The sequence below is a fragment of the Cyprinus carpio genome, chromosome B17, assembly GCF_018340385.1.
Source record: "Cyprinus carpio isolate SPL01 chromosome B17, ASM1834038v1, whole genome shotgun sequence".
In the NCBI taxonomy this organism is placed as follows: domain Eukaryota; kingdom Metazoa; phylum Chordata; class Actinopteri; order Cypriniformes; family Cyprinidae; genus Cyprinus; species Cyprinus carpio.
In genome coordinates, this window is record NC_056613.1 from 10,434,073 (window position 1) to 10,455,994 (window position 21,922).

Sequence of the window (21,922 nt, forward strand, 5' to 3'; positions counted from 1 at the left end):
TCCCTTTCTGTCTCTCTCTCTTCAGCATGAGAGCATTCATCCCTCTGCTTACTACTGTGCTGTGATTATTAGAATTTGAATGCACATTATTAAAGGTAACTAATATATTTTCATTGTGTTTAAATAATATAAATTATAATTGTGTTTAACCTTAGTATGTTTTATATATTTCATTTCTCTTTCCTTTCGACTTGTCTACTGCCTTCATTTACACCTGCACCCACCTCTGGCATCCAATCACAAGAGTTCAATACTAAGTACATGTGCAAATAATGGGTGTCCTGATGCATCCTAAATAACATTAAAGCATTACTTAATTGTTAACCAACCACTGCGCTAAGACTTTGCCTGTTAATAATATTCAGTAACGTGATATATTAATATCTGGTATAAACAGCAATCTGCCAAGCCACTTGTAATCAGGTCACCCGTGACTGATGTTAATGAGATACTTACATCTGTTATTAACACAGCTCAAATACATACCCTACACAAATACACACACTGCTTAATTGTCCACAGATTCACACACACGGTTACAAATCACAATGACGTGACCCGAGTCAAACAGAGAGTAAGAGATACAGTTCCACATGCATGCAGGGTCTCTAAGGGGGTCCAATGAGAGATGGTGAAAACAGACAAACAGTGGCTGTATCTAAGAGGTGAGATCACGGTCTTTCCTTTTCCTTTTCCATTTATCTCACTGCTTTTCCTCTCTACTCATTTACATCCTGAATTTCTGTATATCTCATTCCTGTTCTATTTTAGATGGAAATAGCAGCAAAACAGTGCTCTTTTACCTCCTTCATTCTCTCACTAACGCTAGGAGAAATTCACAGCACAACCCAGTGCTGCAGTACCTTCAAACATCCACTAGGGATTTGTACAACCCATCCTTCAAACTTGTGTGAAAATTCTTGAATCATTAACATTAATTGAAAGCACATTATACACAGAATTCTCTCCAATTTCAAAACACAAACTAGATCGTTAATTAAAGTGAGACATGCACTTTTTTACATATGTGGCTGTGAGAAAGAAATATTGTACCTTATATGATGCCTCTCTCATAAACTGCTTAGCTGGCATTTTCCAGATGGCCGGTACTGTGATGACCCATCTGACGTCAGCATTATCAAAATCTGCCCCTGCTTGGTCACTCAGTTCCTGTATCAAATGATAAAAATCCATTTTTGACAAACTGATGAAGTTTTTCCTAAGAAATTAATACTTTTATTTAGCAAGGAGACATTAAATTGATCAAGTGGCAGTAACAAGACATTTATAATATTAGGAAAGATTGTATTTCAAATAAATGCTGTTCTTTCTATTCATCATAGAACCTTGAAATAAAATTTAGCACAATAAATAAATAATTTCAAATAAATAAAATAAATTAAAAAGTTAAACAGCACAACTGTTTTCAACACTGATAATAATAAGAAATGTTTTCAGCATCAAATTAGCACGTTGGACTGATTTCTGAAGGATCATATTACAATTTCATGTGTTTTTACTATATAAAAATGTAACCTTGATGAGCATTAGTAACTTCTTTCAAGACAATAAAAATATTTTATCAACCCCAAACTTCTGTATGGTAGAGTACATGTAAAAAATAATGTAAACAGACTGGTTTAAGCGGAATATTGATGATGATGATGCTAAAACATACCTTAAGAGCCTGCTCCTTAAAAAAGGCCAGAGCATAAGCAAAAATATCCAGAGCTTTCACCTTTTTCCCATTGGCAGCATGTAAATCTGTATCAATGGACAGATTCTAAAGAAGATAAAATGACAATAATGCCTCTCAGAGACAAGTAGGAGCATGACATATCAATTAAAACTTATTTGTACACTTGATAGACTTACAACCACATTCACAATGAATAAAATATACTCTGCAAGGGAAGACTTATGTTAAATGTCATGAATTAGAAAACTCATTAACAGCATTATTCCAGTTATTCAAGCTTTGACTGGTTAACCTATTAGTAATGAGTTAAAAGATTGTTTGCATTACTTGTTATATAAGTTATGCAGTACCCACTATTATTTAAATATATCCTGGCATTATTGGGCATGAAGCGTATAAGGGGAGAGAGGGGGCCATGTCCTCACGCTTATGATCAATAATTTCCTCAATGCATGTGTGTGCTTGGACTCTCATTCCCCTCAGGTCCAACACTAACAAAAAAAAATCAATGCTGTATGAGTGTGTCCTTACTGCAGTGGTGTGTAGTTTCATTTTAAACTTCTCCAAGTAGAGCCATTGCTTAGACTCGGTGGGATCCAGGTCATGGTAAAAATCTCGGGCTGCATAACCAAAACTGTGGAACTTCCTGTCTGGACTCAGTAGAATGGTGGTGGGCGTCTTCTGATTTGACACACCTGGGTCACCACCCTCCCAGCGCCTAGCAACAAAGAGGAGAAAACCAACGGGAGGGTGAGTTTGGAGCTGCTGTAGCTTTTTACCTCTTCTCCTAATTAGGAAAGAACTGACCTAACATGACCTAAAATATCACTCAACCCAACCGACCATCATCATCCTCATTTATTCATATCAAGGCAGGCATAAAACCAGCACTATCATTGTACAGAGACAGAGGCATTTAAAATATTCATGGGCTTTTACTTCCAGGATGAAGCACCTTGGTGCAAATCAGAACAAGCAGCCTGACTACAGACTGTCTGAGCATAGAGAGGCAAAATGATCATATTAGAGAACTGACTTCATACACCCTATAATAATGAAGTGATTTTATAGACCCACTAAATTTATACTAAGGCTAACCAGTAAAAATATTTAAAAAATGGCAATTTAGCTCTTCAAAAATGGAAAAAAGTTAATTCTGAGAAATGGATATCATATGTTTCCCACTTGTTTTGGTATTTTGTTATGTTATGCACTAAAATCTACACATAATTACATGTCTAAATAAATTTTCGGGGCACCGATTAAAAAAAAAAAAAAAAGTCAAATGGCGATTATTGTCACAGTTGTAATAGTCCACAAGGTTTCAGTTCATCAGAGTTAATTATTTCAGTCTCTGTAAACAAACTAAAAAACTACTCGAGGATTCTGAGGAATCAGGACAGACTGGGAGTCAATCTTTTCATCTCCTGTTAACCAACTCAAAGCAGCTGTCTTCTTGACTCTAAACAGATTTAGTAAAAGAGTTTTGTAAGTTTTTTAAAAGGGAAACTGTGTTTATGTAAAGATTAAGGGACTAGACTATTAGTTCAGCCCAAATAATCTCTCAGCCCTAGGGCTTTTTGTGTTGTGTGTGTATATTTCAAGCAGCAGACTAACCACAGTTCAAGCTAACCAGGCACTTTTCTTTTAAAAGAACAGCAAATCTCCCACTCTACTGTGTTCATAAAATCATGATCCTATATGAATACTATAGCCATGGACAACTAAATGCCAAGAGTGCTTGTCAGATAATTCTAAATATATCTGTATATATAATGGCCTTCATGTTTCAATGAAAAGGGCCATCTTTATATTTATTTATACCGCCATTTACACTCATACTTAAACAATTATTTATTAAAATATGTGAATATACATAGCGAGGAGACCCTCTATAGTTGTACTTGTTCTGTTTAACAGAACTCTATTTCTAACTAATCCAGAAGAATCCTATTTCTAATTTTCATAATGAGTCTGATGCCTAAAATTAAGCCCACATGCCCGTTTGGGCGGGAAACACGTGGCTGACTCTCCCCAGCAGGTTCTCTGGAGAGCTGACCTTAGAGTCAAAGGTCACATGACCAAGTAGGTCAGGTCAGGGTAACAGAGCAGCTGTGGGTTCATCCTCATATACAACACACAGATACACATTAATGTTACACAGTTCGGACCATTACATACACAGTGGGACTGTAATATCTGATCATTTTTAATGGGCATAAGTGTCCAGAAAGAAAGACGCCTGAGTTTGACTGAAATAGAGACATGATCGTCTAATGGATGGACAATCATATTAATGTCTGCAGAAGGGATGAACTACACAGAGTAACTAGTAATCCAATACTCCAGCAAGAAAAAAAAAAAAAAGAATAAATAAATAAATATATATATGAAAATATATTAAAATTTATACATGAATATGGATATGATCTAGATTTTATAAATTTTAATAAACAAATACAAAAAATAATTACTTTAAAAAAGTATATTTTTTATTAGAATTTTTATTTTTAGAATTTACTATATGTTATTTTTATTCGATTTTTATTTAATTTTTATCCCACAAAAAAAAATCTAATTTCTTTTATTCTTTCACATTCACCCACCCACTCCCTCTCCCTGCACCTTTTGTCTCACCTCATAGTGTGAATGCACTCTGGCTCTTTAGTGAAGGCGTATGCGTAGCCACTGGAGGTGGTGCCAAAGTCAATGGCCACCACCACCACATAGGGGTGTCTCGTAGGCTCATTTTCTTCTGAGTCCTTCTGTAGAAAGAAAAGAGAGAAAAGAAGCAGAGGGAAAATGAGGGACATGGAAAAAGGGAGAGAGATGCTCTCAATTATATGTCAAGCATTAAATTGTTGCATGTAATTGCAGCTCAGTGTAAATAAGATGTTCCATTAAAGCCACATTTGCACACTGGACATTTCACTCATGTAATGGGTGATGTCATGCTGGCAGTAAAAAGCAGAGCTCACCAGTACGTGTGTGGGGGAAAGTGGCGTGATGCCTGGGTCGCCCATACTCTTGGCTGGAGATGGAGTGGCCATTGCATCTGCAAAGAGAAAGAAAGAAAGAAAGAAAGAAAGAAAGAAAGAAAGAAAGAACATTGAGAAACCAATGACATATACAATACATTCCACAATAATATTCAAACTACAAAGACAAGCCTACAGTCATGTTAATAATTTTTCTTTTAGAACCTTTGATAATTCTAATGAATTTAAATGCTTTAAGGACATTTTTGTTTGCCTTCATACAAGCAATTTTCTGTTGGGTTGTCTGTTGAGAAATACTGGATTATATTGTGGCTGTATTAAGGTGCCATTCGCAAAATTTCTACAAAATTTTGTGGCAAAAAAACACTCAATGTTTATTGTCAATAGTGCAGAAATTTATGAAAAACAGCTCACAAAGAAGAAATCAAACTAAGCAGAATTCTTTTGGTGAATCCACATTACGAACTTGAACCCGTTGCAAAGTCTTTTGCATAATTCCTGTGAGGATTCCTATTGAAATGACTAGATTTCGTATGAAATTCGCAGAAGCACTGTAAATGTGGCAGCACGTTTAGTCTATCAGCATATAGTCTGATGTTGCACACAATTATAACAGGTTCTCGAAGTGTTTCTCGGTTTTATGTTGGGTCATTTGTATCAACAAAAAAACATTTTCAAACTTGTTTGTCAAAGAAACTACAGTTACTATGGTACACTTTTGTAAATGAACACCTCTCCAATGCCTACTGAACTTCTAAAACACTCTCAAAATCCATTTAAATGGCGTTCAGAAGCACTCTAGGGCTCAGTTTCATGGTCACAGATGGAGAAGAGGACTAAGTGGCACCATCAATGGTGATTCTTCACTAGAAATTATTTTCAGTGGGAACGAGACTTAAAAGCCTCAATTAATGTTCAACGAATTTCTCTAAAAGACCATTCATTTGGCCATACTTTTTTTTTTTTTTTCATAACATCGCTTATGTCTAACATTTTACATTATTTGGTCATAAAATCATCAAATCCTTTAAGAGCTTTAGACCACTACAGCAACAGCAACTCCCCTCTACACTGACATTTGAATCGAATTAGAGGTTAGACTTGAAACGTGTTTTTTCGGACCGATTCCCCGTCAGTTATCACAAACATGGATTAATGTCCTTGTACTGTGCCTTTTGCGACGGCGTCGAAAGTGTTTTATTATGTTTTACTAATATAAAAATTATAAAAATGTGTCCTCATTCAAAATGAGGACCATCTGTTTTCGTTTCCATTGCACTCCGAACTTTAAACAAAGATGTAATGTAAAAATAGGATGCCCTGAACACTATGGCCTAAAATTTAGCGCTTCCTTAATTTTTGAATTCTGTCGCTCATTCTACATGCGTGATGCGAATTGCAGGCACAGAGTTCTGAAACTTGAACTTTGGAACGCATGCGAAATGCGAAATTTTTCGCATGAGCTTGCGTTTCCGGTTGACACTATGAATGGAAGTCAATGGAACTTGCAGTGTGACCGCCCCGCTAGAGGTTGTATTTGTCCATTCCCGTCGTCCTCATTAGCCGGGCCCTATAGCTTCTCTAAAACATGAGCGAGCGTTGGCCCGTCGTCAAGGGGGGGCATCCTAGTGCGAGTAATTACGTGCCCCCCTGAGTGTAATGCACAGGACACGCAAAACTTGCGGGGCGGTCACACTGCCACTTTTGTTCCATTTTCCATTCACGCACTCACCGCACTACACGCCAAGGCTCATGCTCATTCGCTGCGTTCCAAAGTTCAATTGGAACTCTTGCGAATCCGCATCACTTGAAACGTTTGACCAAAAAAATGGAACGTACACAAATTCAAAAATTAAGGAAGGCTAATTTTAGCCATAGGCGCATCCTATTTTATTCGTAAACATCTTTAAAAGATTATTAAATGCCTAAAAAAAAGCTGATGGTGTGTTATGTCAATGAAAACACAACACTTGAATGTCACCATTTTATAATTTTCCGCGAAATGAACGATTTGACAGACAGAGTAAAACAATTGAACTTTCGACACCATCGCAAAAAGACAACCAGTTGTTTTAACATGCCAACAGACGGCTCACGCAACCATATTCGCAGCGGTGTCCGCAAAAATTTCGGTTGAAGATTTAGTGTGACTGCCTCATGTTTAACACATTGATTGAGTCCTTGTGATGTGACACTCACTACAACGCTGGTAAATTAGAAAGGCATAAAACACATTACACTTCAAAATGATTCAGACAATTCATTATTCAACGCAATTACGCAAAACATCCCAAAACAGCACCCAAACCTTGCAGACCTACCTCATTAATTATTCAAATACAACAGCCAATGGCAAGTCTCCAGAGAGAAGACCTTTCAATATGTTATTTTTGGGTTTAGTTTTATTGTTTCAAATTATGAATATGCAGTGGTGTGTGTATTATAATAGATATATATATATAAATAATATTTAATATATATAATATATATATAAATCATCCATTACATACCGTATTGTTTATGCTCCTGCGCAGCTGAATGCGGCATGCGATCTCAGAATAAATTTTTGGCAAAAGTATGAATATAAGAAAGTGGTTTAAAGATTCGTCGGTGTGACAAAGACGACTTTGACAAACACCAACGTGTGTGGAGACTCTGGAGTTAACTGAGCCTAGGATTTGGAGAATTTGTCACAGCGTAGACAGAGCAGCGGGTGTAATTATGAATGGGCCTACTACTAGTGATGACCGATTGCCGTCGCTGTGGCTGTGACTTGCAGGCCATTGATGATTTCTGGAAATGAAGGACCGAAAATGTTTAATGAGAGTGTAGAGTCATAAATCAAAATTGGTTTTGGTGGTAGTTTTAGGTATGGACCGTTACGTTGATGTTCATGTTACTTAAGAAAGCCACTAGATGGCACTGTTTGTGTATGTGACGAACACAAATCAGATTAACACAAAAATATAGGATAAGCTAAATTTGGAAAATGTTAAGAGACAATAAACAGTTGAGCTCATACGGTGAAGTATTTTATTTGAATAATTGAACAAAAACAAGACTATTGTGGTCTATTTTAGTTATGCCTAATATGGGTTGTTGTTATAGTCTGTCTCAGATCATTAAAAAAGTGTGCCCCCCTATGAAAAAATAAATGTTTTCCCGCCTTTACCCCATACTGAGCGCCGGAGTGCTGAGCACCCTGAACGCTAAAAGAGCGCCCCGGTTTCTCGCTCCACGGGACGCCACGTTTTTCTGAGCGTTCATCCTTTTTTCCCGCCTTTACCCCATACTGAGCGCCGGAGTGAACAGAATGAGCGTGGCTCTCTTCAGCGAGTAATTACGGGTTGAGTGACTGGCTACCTGCGGCTCGCACTTTATTTCAACCACTCACCGCATACACGCGCTCCAGCTACCGAGATTGGTTTTAAAATGGGACAATGGAACGTCAAAATCAATACTGAAGGAGTAAAATGATTGTCTATAATGATAAATGCCTATAAGTGAAGTGTTATTCAGAAACACACACTTGACCGTCTTTTTATACTTTTCCGCGAATGGATTTGCAGGTTAAAGGAACTTAAGTTTGTTTACATGCCAACACGGCTCACTGTACGGGGACTTCATTGTAACACATTAAAGTTGCGAGAGGGTAATTACGCAACGTCAATGGCGACCGTCTCCCTGGCGGCTGATTGAGAGCTACTTGATTAGGGCTGTGATTGTGTTTTGTATGTGTGTGTGTGTGTATGTGTGTGTGTGTGTATTACATAGCTTTTCAATGAGACTCTTTAAGTCACAACAGAGAATCCAAACGTGCGGGAACTGGAAAGCAGAAAATGGGCATAAATGGTGGAAAATTACTTGCATTATGGCCAGAGTGCGAAACGGACCAATTCCTTTGATTTCCCTGCTGTTTTAAAGCCTTATTTACACATAAGCATGACAACAAATTTATCTGCAGTCTGACCTGAATGGATGTGCCACAAATTATTGTCAACAAGAAAATTATTTTACTCAGAACTGGCTGACATAATGAGTTCTTTTAACACAATATCTACACAATAAAAAAGTTTTCACTTCAAGTTGTTGGCCATTTAGATTATTATTATTTGGCAAAATTTGGAACGACTGGCTCAGCAGGTTTTTTCAAAAGATCAAATCCAGCTCATAGGGATGTAACGATTCACTCAACTCAACAATCTATTCAATTAAAAAAAAAAAATTCACTATTCTAAAAAATTCACAATTTTATTTTATTTTAAAACAAAATGATATTCAAGACAAATTATGAATTAAATGTGTCCTTTTATTATTGCTTGGACAAAATGCTGTACATTTCTTTGTTTCTTTTATTGCTCTTTTGTTGGTTTTGATTGCTTCTATTATCACTTGTAAGTTGCTTTGGAGAAAAACATCTGCTAAATGACTAAATTTAAATAGAATGTAAATGTAAAAAAAAAACTAAATTGAAATTATAAAACAAGCCCCAATTCAAATAAATAACACAAAATAAATATCTTCATATAAACAAAATAAGGCTTTGTCTGTGCTCTTTCCATTTAAATTAGAGGCAACCACTGCATTTTAATCATGATCCAAACAAAGACGCTGCATACATGCAACATGAGCAGTTTTTAATTTAAATTAGATTGTATAATTACAAAATTTTGAAGCAAAAACAGAATGGATTGACTTCAGTTTTGTTGAACTATACATAAAAATATCTGCATGAAACAGCGGCCATGCTGAACGTGATGCAGATTCACTCTCTGTCAGCAGGTGGTGCTTAAAGCGTTTCCTTGGTTTCTGCTGTAAACAAAGCAGCGCTGCACTTATGAACTTTAATATGCATTATACAGAGGCAAGATGAAAAGAAAAAATACCATCTAAACTTTTCTAAAGACAGTAAGTTCCACTCAGACATGCATTCATATAAACTCCTACCCCTAAATGAATCGCGATTTTAGCATCTCAACCTATTTGAATCGTCACATATTTAAATCGATTTTCAACCGGCTTGCAGTTTATCGTTATTTCCCTACCAGCTCACATCTAAAGTTTCTGAAAACACTGAACACAAAAACTCTTTCAATAAGGTGATCACACATGCTAGTACCATTATATATGCAAAGAGATTCACCCCTCCTCTGAGAAACGGAGTGAAAGAACGGGATGAAGAGAAAAAAAAAAAACCCTCCTCTGAGAAACGGAGTGAAAGAACGGGCGTTCAAACTCCGTTTTGGAATGTTATACAAAATTCTGGCAGGAAGCAGGAGGAGTCAGAGGTCATACCTCCTCTGTGGAATTACAAATTCAGAGGAATTCCAAGCAGCTCAGTACACAGAAATAATAGAGCTAAGAGACATATGGACCAGACAAAAGTGGATTTAGGTCTGGAATCTGTTATCTATAAAATATGCAAAACTGATATATTTGAATCAAAGTGAAGAGAGAGAATCAGAGATCTGAGATATATATTTCAATACAAACAGTGTCGGCCATAAATGTTACTTTCCTATTTTTTTATTTTATTATTGATAATTACATATCCAAAGAAGGAAGTTATGTGATACAGATTTCTTCTGCCATTCTCAAAAAGCATCGCTCCATTACTTTTTCCACCACTCCTCACTGAGGAACTTTTCTTTCCTTTGAGGTCACATGCCTCAATTCCCCATACAAAAGAGAATAAAAAAGAAAGAAAAAACAAATAATAACGTACTGTAGAATGATTTTCCAACACTGCTGTCTGACAATGCAGGACAAAAAAAAAATACAAAAAAAAAAAAATACAATTGTTTGGACAAAGTTCATTGCACCATTATTTTCTTACTCAAAGCAAAAGTCAGGACTGAAGTAGGCCAAAGGGAATTTGGCAAGACTGAAGAAAAGGAAAGAAAAAAAAGGATTAACTGATTTAGGTGCACAATAAATTGAAATATTATGAAGTCAAAACTCATTCATTCCTAATCATAACCTAATTAAACTCCATGTCACCTTAAGAAAATTTTAATTGTCTTCAGTGTTGAGTTTATGTTTATATACTTAAAATCTTCAACAGATCAATATTTCTCTATTTAGAACTTCAAACTACAAGTGCCTTCAATATATGGTTAACAATATTATGGCATACACAGAGAGAGAGGACAAAACAAAACCATCTGTAAAATATTACAACTCTGGATTACGCACTACAGTTTTGTTCAATAATGAATTATTAGATTTTTTCACAGTTTAAATCAAATCTCACCATGCCTGAGACAAATGGCTGCATGCTCTGTAACTTTTGGTTTGAATGTTTTCCAAAAATAATAACCAAATACAGAGATAAAGAAAAGTGAATCCATCATGATGTCAAGTTGAGAATTCCCTAGTAAGTGAAACCAGATCAGGAAAAGGGAAAATATAAAATGTATGCACATCTCAAACTGTAAAACAAGTGTTTTTGATACATTTTATTAGACTATATTACTCACTAGAGCTTTCCAATGAATTCTGTGAGAACATTACAGTCTACAGCTGATTTTTCAAGCCTAAGCTAAACACATTGAACTCAAGTTATATACTCCAGCTAAACAGACCACAAACAGCTACCAAGGCAAGCGGTCTCAAAGAGGGGCCATTGACAGGACTGCAAATGCCAAAAACCAAACACAGCCGGCCCTCCTCTCGCTCGCACTCACTGTCTCCAGCTGGCCCTATTCACTCACAAACACACTAACAAACACTCACATTCATACACAAACACACATCCCACACACAGTGGGTGAGAGAAGCAGCGCAACAGCTGCAATCTTATTAGTTTCTCTCTCAGTTAGGGTTGTTAACATTAGCAGAGGAAAATAAAGGACACTCTCACTTTCTTCATAGGAAAATAAGGGACACCATTTCAGATAAACCAGCTGACAACAATGGCTTTTAAAAAATAAGGCTGCTTCATTAAGCCCTAAAATGTATGCGTGTATATAACACTGTTTGGCTATTAGCCTAGATGCTAAAAATCCAAGACAAACAAACTACATTCCATATGGATTTTTTATAGAATACAATTCTGTTAGCTTGGTACAGGCCTGAATGAATATATACGAGAGTTTCAGACTCAGACAGGATAAATAAAATGAAAGAATGCGTCTGCAGGATTTCCTCTCATCTCATAATACTGGAATGTGAAGTTTGGAGAAAAATTAGAGGCTTCGGAGAGTGCAGAAAACTGCCATTACATTACCAAAGACACAGAGCAGACAAGTGTTTCAACATCTGCATCTACAACTCCGTCACACCCCTAAACCGCAAGCCATAAATCATAAGTAGCATCACAAATGCTTTCAAGACTGTTTAGAGGGGCATGTGACGCACATCATCTCATCCCAACAGCCTCCTCCCAAATCGATGCCAGTGTCCCAGTACCTCAGAGATACATGATACATACTGAGAGCAGGAGCAGAAAGACAGAGAGAGAGCATTGATTTTTGCAGCGCTGGATAGAGCTGTATCCAGCAGTCATCTACACAACAGAGCAGCTTTCTCTTCGTAACATTATACCAGTAAAGTTGAGAGATCAGAGTCACCTGTGAACTCAGCAAGATCCAGCAGCTGTGTCAGTCAAATGGATCTGTGAAAGCTCTGTGGGATGATACTGCAAAACTGCCATCAGTTCACTAAGACATCAGGATTCTTTCTCACTGTAATCATGTCTGTCTGGTACAAACTAATGAAACTGATTAAAGTTGTTCGGGGTTCCAAAACCTGTCTGTCTGATATTGATTCACCGACTGGAGTTTATACCTTTCTGGTCAGGTAATTAATTTTTTGAAAGAAATTAATAATTTTCTTCAGCATATATGCACTCAACTGATCAATAGTGATATTTATAGAGACATTTATAATGTTACAAAAGATTTATATACTGGCCAGTGTCCCCTGGGAGAACACAGACAGTGCACTGACTCCTGATGAACAATAAAGAAAGATAGTCTTTTGAAAGAGAGGAAGACAACCCAAAGTTGAAAGTCTCTGTATGTATGCTTATGCACTTGTTGTGTCTCCGTGAGGAAATTCTAAAAATGGCCTCTTGGAGTTACAATAGTCTTCCTTCCTGTGCATCTGGTTTTGGACAGCCTGATTACAGCTGCTGCACAAAGCATGAGGAAAACCTCTCAAACTCAAACAATCACAAATGACACAATCCACAGTAAATGGTCAATCAGCAACTTTCAACAGACCATGAGTTTGCTTGAAAAACATTTCATTCAATGAATGGACCACAATTTAAAAAAGTCAATCTCTACTATCTGACACATTCTGTCAATCACCACGAAAATCATTTTGATTCATCTGAATGACTATAAATTATACATGTTAACGCAATACATTTTTTAAATGTATTTTTTGTCCATACAATGGAAGTCAATGGTAATCAAAACTGTCTAGTTCACAATATCTTCTTTGTTCCACAGAAAAAATCAAGTCATACAAGTTTTGAAGAACCTGAGGGTGAGTAAACAATAACTTTTTTTTTTGTGAACTATCCCTTTAGTTTATGCATAGCATAGACTATAAACAGATCTTAAATTAGGCATATTTACACCTCTGTTCATCTAAAATCCATATAAATAGTCTAGATTCCTGTAGTCATGCTCTGAAGGTCAGACTAAACTAAGCATCATACACTTGAAGTACATGCTTCCCTGTAATGCCACTATATAAGCTAAAGAGGATATACATAGATCTCCCCCACTGCCCCTGAGACTGAAGGCCAGACACAGCTTGACTGGATTATTGGCATTTCTCTCCATGCTGGTGGGCTCGGTTTCCTCACATAGTGCAGTCAAGTCCACGGGGAATTCAATACAACAAATCAAGGCTTCTTGGCGGCATGTAAATGCTTCTTTTCACGCCCACCCTTTTTCTGAACACTACAAAAATAAGACCACATTTTCAAATGCCATCTGGTCTGAGGCAGCACAAATGTGCCAATAATGGTCTGTGATCTGGCAAAACACATCAACATCTTTTTCTATGCAACCTGAAGATACATTCATCTCTGGACAATGAGTAACATCTGTGTGGCTTGCCACACCATCTCTTCAGATACTACCGAAAGGGATATATAAATAATTCAAACAAATGTGAAATTATTCAAACCCTCTCCAAAGCAAAGTGAACCACCAGCACAGTGCATGACAGACCTAGTAACTCTGTGAGCACTAGTCAAGATTTGGATCAGAACTGAATCAGGTCATAAAAGCCAAATTTGCTCATGCAGCTTGCACAACAAAAACAAACATCTGCCCTTTTACTGGTCTGAAACTAAGATATCAGAAAGTACAAATTCCCTTGTTGTGGGGATATATTGTATATTTGTATATTTCATAATGCTGTATCCTAGGCGTAGGATACAGCAATATGAAATAGTTTAGTTACCATACGAACACAGAGTCTGTGTTATATCAAATGCATTACCTATTATGATATTATGTCTACTAAGCTTGTATTTGAAGTTTGGTTTGATTTCAATGATAACAGTTACAATTGTTCAATGAAATAAATGTAAATTATTTGCTCTACTATATTCTTTTATAAATTATGTGATGTTATATACACTACTTTTTAAAAGTTTGGTCTAAGTAGGATTTTTTTTTAATAAATTAATATTTATCTAGATAGAACTCATTGAAATATATATTTCATATAAATGCCATTCTTTTAAACTTTCTATTCATCAAATAATCCTGAATAAAGTATCACAGTTTCCAGAACTGATAATAATAAGAAATAATTGCTGAGCATCAAATCAGCAAATTAGAATGATTTCTAAAGTAGCCTAATAGTTGCTGAAAAAGTAGTTTTACCATCACATCGTCTAGATACACATGAGGTACTGAGCTGAATATCACAGATGAGAACATAAGTGCTGGGTGGAGTCTGCTTGGCCTGACTGACCGTCTCTTGGCAGACACATATTGTACATAAAAGCTTGACTGAGTGTATAAGGGGTGCTAAAAAGTGATTTATTTTCTGTTGTGAGTCTTCTTGTGGGTTTTTAATGTAACACTCCAAAGGCACAACATTCTCATCACGTGGATAGACTGTTGACATTAAAGCCGCCCCTGCTCCCCCTTCTATAACTTCCCTCTCCTTCCCTTTGGGAACCGAGGCAACCGCAGCTAATACCTATACCATGACGTAATGCCAGAATGGAATTTTTGGGCTTTTGTGAGTTTCATAGCAGGCTTCCAAATGTCTACATCATTCACAGCACATTTTTCAATTAAATAAAAAAAAAAGACAGCTTTCCATCCCATCTGCAAGTTTTCCTGCCTCAAAACTCTGTGGTCATTAAGATATATTTTATCTTCAAATGATTTATATTCAAAGCCAGAGATTTAATCTCACATGAAATGGACTTTCAAGTTGCGATTAAGGCCTAAAAAACATCTAAACCAAGTATAAAATCCAAGTCTAAACCTTGAAGCGCACACATTTTGGAGATCAAAACCTTGCACTGTTTGTATTACAGAAGAACTCTAAGGAAAGGAAACAGCAAATGAGAGAATGAGAGTGAGTCTGACCTACACAGATACTGACCACAGACAGCACTCATCAAATTAAGCTGTTCTAAGCGAACGTGTGTGAGAAGCTAAAAGCCATTGAGCTGACCTCAAAGAGAGATGCTAATGGCTCTGCTTTAAATTACATCACCCTGTCGTCCTACCTCTCCAAACACACACCCAGGGACCCAGACACCCCCTATAGCTAAATATCTCCTAGACTGCAAGGACAAGCCTTGCAATTTACTCACAGAACACATGATGGAATGCAGTAAACACTGCACTGGTGGTTAATAAAATGCACATGTATTTTTAGATCTAGCAAAAATAGTTCTCATTTTTGTGCATGTGAAGCGAGTGAATGATTTCTTTGCTCATTTATTTCTAAAGACAAATACCATCACTACATATTCTCTCCTCAGCCATGTGTCTCAACAATTTAAACAGATGTGGATCCACATCACATCTTGTGGCCACACCCTGACAGGGGACATTATCTCCGCTCTCTTGGTCACGTCATACTGCTGAGTCCAGAGTTACGGGTTTCTGGGTGTGCATGTTTGTTAAACATCTGTGTATTTGGCGAAAGCTGGTCACAGTTTGTGTGTGTGTTTGCATGCATGAATGCTGCAGACAGAAATGAATACCCCATATACCCATCCATGCTGACTAAGCAGTCCTGCCCCAGCCACGTGCATCAGACTGTTTAGCTGCACCAGTCAGTGCACTGCAACCATCTTCACCATTGCTGTCAGCCTCCAAGTGCATGTTTGCCAAGAAAGAGATGCTATTGTGTGGCACATGGTCACAAACACTAGTGGGTTCGTTACAAAGGTTCAAATACAATGTAAAACACTATTTTTCAAAAAATTTTTTTTTTTTCAGTGTCATCTTAAAACACTATTATAGTTTTTATTTTTATATTTTCAATTCCATGTTTAATTAAACATGTTACTTGCCGTTTCTTTGTCATTTTTTGGTGAAATTTACTAGTAATGTCTGAGTGAAAAATGTTTCTAGGTTAATTTTTTTAGTGAACTTTTCCTAAACCAAACTTTTCCTATGTAAAATGCCAAATGCGATCATATGCATCAGTGTGGTCATCTTTATCAATTATATTTTGTTTTGCAACAAACTATCTAGTGTAAAATTACATTACATAGGCTATTGTATCATTTTTACTGCTCAGATGCAAAGCATCAAAAAGAAAAAGCTGTAGCCTACAGTGAAAACTGCATCAAATAGAGCTTTATGTGAGCATTAACTTTAGAAAAAAAGTTTATAATCATAAAACTGCTTTCAACCAAAGCAGCAAATTAACCTCTGAATCTCAATAGAGTTAAAACGCATAAAATAGCAAAATACTTAAAGTCTGAAAGCCATATTTGTTTACATAAGGACCACATGCAACACGCACGACTACCCATCTAAATAAACCATTTCTGGGTCTAGTCTTCTTTTCTGTACTCGCCTCCACGCGCTACCTATGAGGCCTTTTCCCCTTTACTCAAACAATGACTGCTTTATACTCAAGGCCCGAAGTGCCACCGTGGGAATGTGCTGAGGGGGAGGACATGTTTTTATTCTGCTATTGGCACCCTGACCAGAGGCTGGCGACGCAAAGGTTAAAACTGCTACACACAAATACTCAAGGCAGTAGGTGTGGACAAATTGTCAATTTAAGGACATTATAGAGTTTCAACAGCCAAATGGTCCAAAAAAACATTTGGCAGCAAGTTCAATGCTCCTATGCAAATCTCCTGGCGTGGTGCAATTAGCACGTCTGTGTCAGATCTGCAACATCCTGATCTATTTAACCTTTACAGTCCCACTCATTTCAGCGAATCGATTCTTTTGGAGAGTTCTTTTCGAAGAACGATTCAAAAATGATTCAGCGCTACGACGTAACTGCGTCATCACGTGGAATCTGGTATCTCGGCGTGGAATATTATGATCTAAATTGAAAATATTTCATAAATCTGTATGAAGGTACAGATTTGTAGCACCTTTTAATAAGATGCAAGAATTTTCGTAAGTGTATCAATAAAACTGTCACGTGACAATCAAGTCAACGTAATTATAGTATACGCCTCTTATTTATAACTTTGCAGCTATTCGGCTACTGAAGTAACTTTTTGATCCATCATCTCAATCGCTTCTTGGTTCATAGAGAATCGGTTCTCCGTTCAATGAGTCAGCGTGTTGACTCAGGATGAGCTCGGACCTAAAAAGAGCTATTTGTAAACGAATCAGTGTTTGTGAACCGGTTCAACCAATTTTTAAAGATCCGATTCAAAATAATGATTCATTCACGATTGGTTCGAAAAGACGGCAATGTCGTAAAGACGTTACGCATCTCTCTCTGAATATCACCTTGATGCTGTCTAATGATGTCTACTGCACAAACAACCTCCAAGAAAACATGCTTATGATGACTATAACACAGATGTTCTTGCTGTGTAAGAGATGCGCCCCTTCTGAATCACATTACATCACATCAGCAGTCAAACTGGCGTCCTTCCTAAAGGACAGACAGCAGCATGTGCTTATTTACCTTCCAATGCGCAGAACTGTCAGAAACTCGCCAAACGTTAAAACAAGCCAAACACACATCCCCGCTACTGTGGGAAATGCTGTTTGGATCCCAAAGCCAAGCTGTAAACAGTCGCATAAGGCAACTACATTTCTCTGCAATGCGATTATTCCGTATCAAAACGAGCACTAAACCGTTTTAACATGTGGTATGAAAGTATCTTTAAGCTCTGTGGTGTGTTTGGGTCGGTGGTTGAGGAGCCCTACCTCGTTCCAGCTTCACCTGGGATGATGATGATGAGGGAGCGTGCAGACTTTTGCTGCATTGACTCAAAGCTCCCAGGAGCGAGACCACGTGACCTAACTCTGCACCGCTATAAGTCTACACTGCGCTTTTAAAGCCAGATGCAGTTTTGTCCCATTATGCCATCAAGAGTCGTGCAGGGATAAAATCTCTTACAAGATTAGATTACTAATATTCTTGAGATGGAATATAATAGTCACATCCAGTACAGACTGCCTGCAGCATAGGCTACAATAAATGTGCTTTCCAGGAATACGTTAAATTTACTATAAAACTGCTAGTTGTGCTTCCCAGAACATTGTCGTAAAATTGCCTACTGACGCCAGTGTGTCATTAAACCATATAACGTCCTATTTTAACGATAATTCGCTACAAAAAGTATTCTAAACACAATAACAACAACAAAAAATTACTATAAAATTACATATTGTCTTTTAAAATATATGTAGGCCTATACGGTAACTTAATAAGGTTAACCGATTTTTTTTTTTTTTATTGCAGTAGGCCTACTTTTAGATTATTTCCCCATTAAAAACAATTAATTAAAATTGACAGTGTATCTATGCCACAAAATAAAAATAACCCATCGCAGAGAGACACAAACGTATGATTAATGGCTGTGTGTGGTGTGTCTCGGAGGGGTTTGTGAATAATTACACTTACAGTAATGATATCGTGGGCTCTGACTCTGTGGGCGTTGATAACGGGTTGCACCATAATAAACTGCTCAAACAGTCTTAAATGGGATTTCACTTACCTGTTATGACGTCGTCAATCACCAACTCTTTCTCAGTCATCATTAAAATCTTCAAGTTTCCCTATTCCTATTAAGATCCAACTTGATGTCTAACTTTTAGCGCGGCTCATTAGATTCTTTACTTCTTAAGTGTACTTCCCCGGTCCTGTTTCTTCACTATGCTCTTACACCTACCAGCCCAAAACTCTTTAAGACTAACTCTCTGGAGCGCATTTAAAAGAAACTATCTCGAGTTTGACCTACAGTTGAGTTTTTCTCAGGCTGTCTGACACCCAGAGAAAGGAAGTGTACCGATCCAGACTTTACGTCTGTTAGCTCGCCACCCAGCCCCGCCCTTCAGCACGACTCCATGTGCAAGACTAATGAATACAGTAACAGAGTAAACACAGGCCTCTGAGAACTAATGTGACACGTAGACTCTATCTATCTATCTATCTATCTATCTATCTATCTATCTATCTATCTATCTATCTATCTATCTATCTATCTGTCTGTCTGGCTGTTTTCGGCTTGTAGGTGAAAGACTGTTCTGATCAAATATCAGTTGCACATACTGCATCCCACTATACACAGTATTGCATGGAAAATGATATTGTGCATGCATTGTCTTATGTAGTCATTCCATAGATTAAAAGGGTGACATGAGTTTTAGATCCACTGCAATGGTGCTTGTGTAGATCTGCATGAGGAGGAATTGTTTTCTTTTTAATTAACAAATGGGTGTGGTCTCAGCCAGGGTGGAGTTTACATAACAAAGGCGCTGGAATATTCATGATATCATACAGAATACTGCAGAACATATGCATCTTCTGTAAACACGTTCACAGAAGAATCTTTAGGTGAAATATGGACAAACATCACACTTTATACATAAGAAGAGGTTTTTGTTACTGACAGACAGGAAAAGTACGTTTAGATATCAATTTAGATATTAGTCTATATTAGACATAAGCATTTATTCATACAATCAAGGATGGCTGTTTTTCGAAATTAATTAGTAAACTAAACTGAAATAGACTATGGCAGTTAGAGGAGGAAGCCAATGGCCAGTGTTGGTCATGTCCCCTGGCATTGCTAGGTTATAAAAAGGCTCAATGCCCCATCTAGTGGTCAATCTGAATTTGACCCACAGGACCCCAAACCTGCCAATCAAACCCCAAACAGGCATTGCATTAACATAATCCTAATCTAAAATATTTAAAAATTTCAAGTGTCCCATATATTTTTGTTCATATTCATATGTGCATCAAAAACTTGTTTACAACTGGAGAATGACAATGGAGAGAAACTAAAAATACATTATGTTTTGTCATGGCTATGTGAAAAAGTAGTCTTTTTCCCCCAGATGTTTTTCTATTTTCCTGGCTTGCACAAAAACACAGGGCATATTTCTTGTTGTTAGATTCCAATGAGCTTGTTTTGACACTTTACCAAGCTTCCTGTTCACTGCTTTAACCATCAAAAAAATTGGAATGATGTTGCATCAATACTAGATTTCAAAATCTAAAACGAAATTGCTGCCCCATTTCAGCCAAATATTAGCTGGAACTCAAAAAGTAACTGAATGAGTAATGTCAAACTGGATTGAGAGCCTTCATTAAAAAATAAATAAATGATTTATATATATATATATATATATATATATATATATATATATATATATATATATATATATATATATATATATATATATATATATATTATATTATAATGATCACATTACATTCATGTGGACCAATCAGATCCCACTTATGACAAGCTATCATCAAGTTATATAGATTCAGCATAAATATGCTGGTGGGTGACTTTTCATAGTCCCTATTCAAGACAGTCTATCCAAAATCATACAGTAAGTAAAGACTGATGAGTGACTCAGTTGACTTAGCCTGGATTAGTTTTGTACCTGATGTCCCAAAAAAAACAAACAAAAAAAAAAAAAAAAAGATTGCAATACATCACTCTTTACACATGATGTTTTGCAAACATGAAAACTATAACTGCCTTCATAATAGGGAGTAAAACACAAACAAGCTTTGACAGCTGTTATGCACATTTAAGAAGTTATAATAGCCCACATGTGCAAAAAACGTTCCTGCACAAAACTAGACACCATTCTTTACAAAACATATTGAAAATGGTGTTGTAAAATTAATTTAAAGTAATTGTGAATAGGTTTTAAGAATAAGCAACCCGTGAAAATAAGGGGTTTCTTAAAAAAAAAAAAATTCTCCTAAGCCTGACGGGACAACATGCTTTCAAGTCCACAAGGGGGAAGTGTTCATACAGAATGTCAAAACCGGTATACAAAACTTTGGACATTTTGGGTTCACCACTTTCACTCTGATTTACTCTTTTCACAATTTCAAATGCACAAGAACTAAATTTAAGCTAAATTAAGGAACAGTTAAGAGTGTGAAAATTATGGATATTTAAGCCTGCTGATGAACAGCAATGGAGTGTTACAAAAGGTACAATAGTTAAATAACACTGTTTCGTCTGTGCAGGTAAGTTTATTAATAATATTTAAAGGTAACGAAGTACAATTGAATTATTTCGCTTTTAGAACAGTTGTAATCTTCATGGACTGTCTGAACATCGCTCGCTCAATCGATTGGCTGGCTGTAGCCTACCCATTGTTGCGCCCATGTCGTACGCAAAGATATGTGTAATCAATATACTTACTGCAAACGCAACAGGGTCCAATGATTTGCGCAAAACTCCTACCAATACCAAACTCACTATACCACACAAACCCTGAACACACACAATTAGTCGGAGCTCCTTTGGTCCAATGATTTGCGCAAAATGCGTGGCTATACGTAACTGACTAGCGCCACGCTCAGTATGCAGTTTGAAACCTGGTTGTTTACTTGTGGACGGTGTGAAAGAGACATTTTTACTTTACATTACTGGAAACAATAGGAAATGTTGGCTCTGTGGAGTAGAATCTGTGCCTAAGAGTTAAAATTAAACATGGATGGCTAAAGTAATAGACTGAGAAGTTAAAGTGCAATAACATAATAATTGAGTAATCATTTCGCGTTTATTAATTTCATAAACATTTCACTATTAGGCAAA

General features: G+C 36.8%; 1 protein-coding gene across 4 annotated transcripts in view; it reads right to left on the reverse strand.

Annotated features, from left to right (window-relative positions):
* hspa12a (heat shock protein 12A) overlaps positions 1-19,146 on the reverse strand; it is a 36,628-nt gene extending 17,482 nt beyond the window's left edge. Inside the window, exons 1-6 of one of the 4 annotated variants that reach the window (XM_042742158.1) lie at positions 18,845-19,146; positions 4,678-4,754; positions 4,337-4,464; positions 2,231-2,417; positions 1,679-1,783; positions 1,054-1,170 (exon numbers count right to left, since the gene is read on the reverse strand). In XM_042742158.1, the coding sequence (XP_042598092.1) occupies positions 1,054-1,170; positions 1,679-1,783; positions 2,231-2,417; positions 4,337-4,464; positions 4,678-4,754; positions 18,845-18,887 (657 nt within the window). In that variant the 5' untranslated portion in view covers positions 18,888-19,146. The other 3 variants (XM_042742155.1, XM_042742156.1, XM_042742157.1) reach the window with 3 other exon arrangements.
* Positions 19,147-21,922: the final 2,776 nt, after the last annotated feature.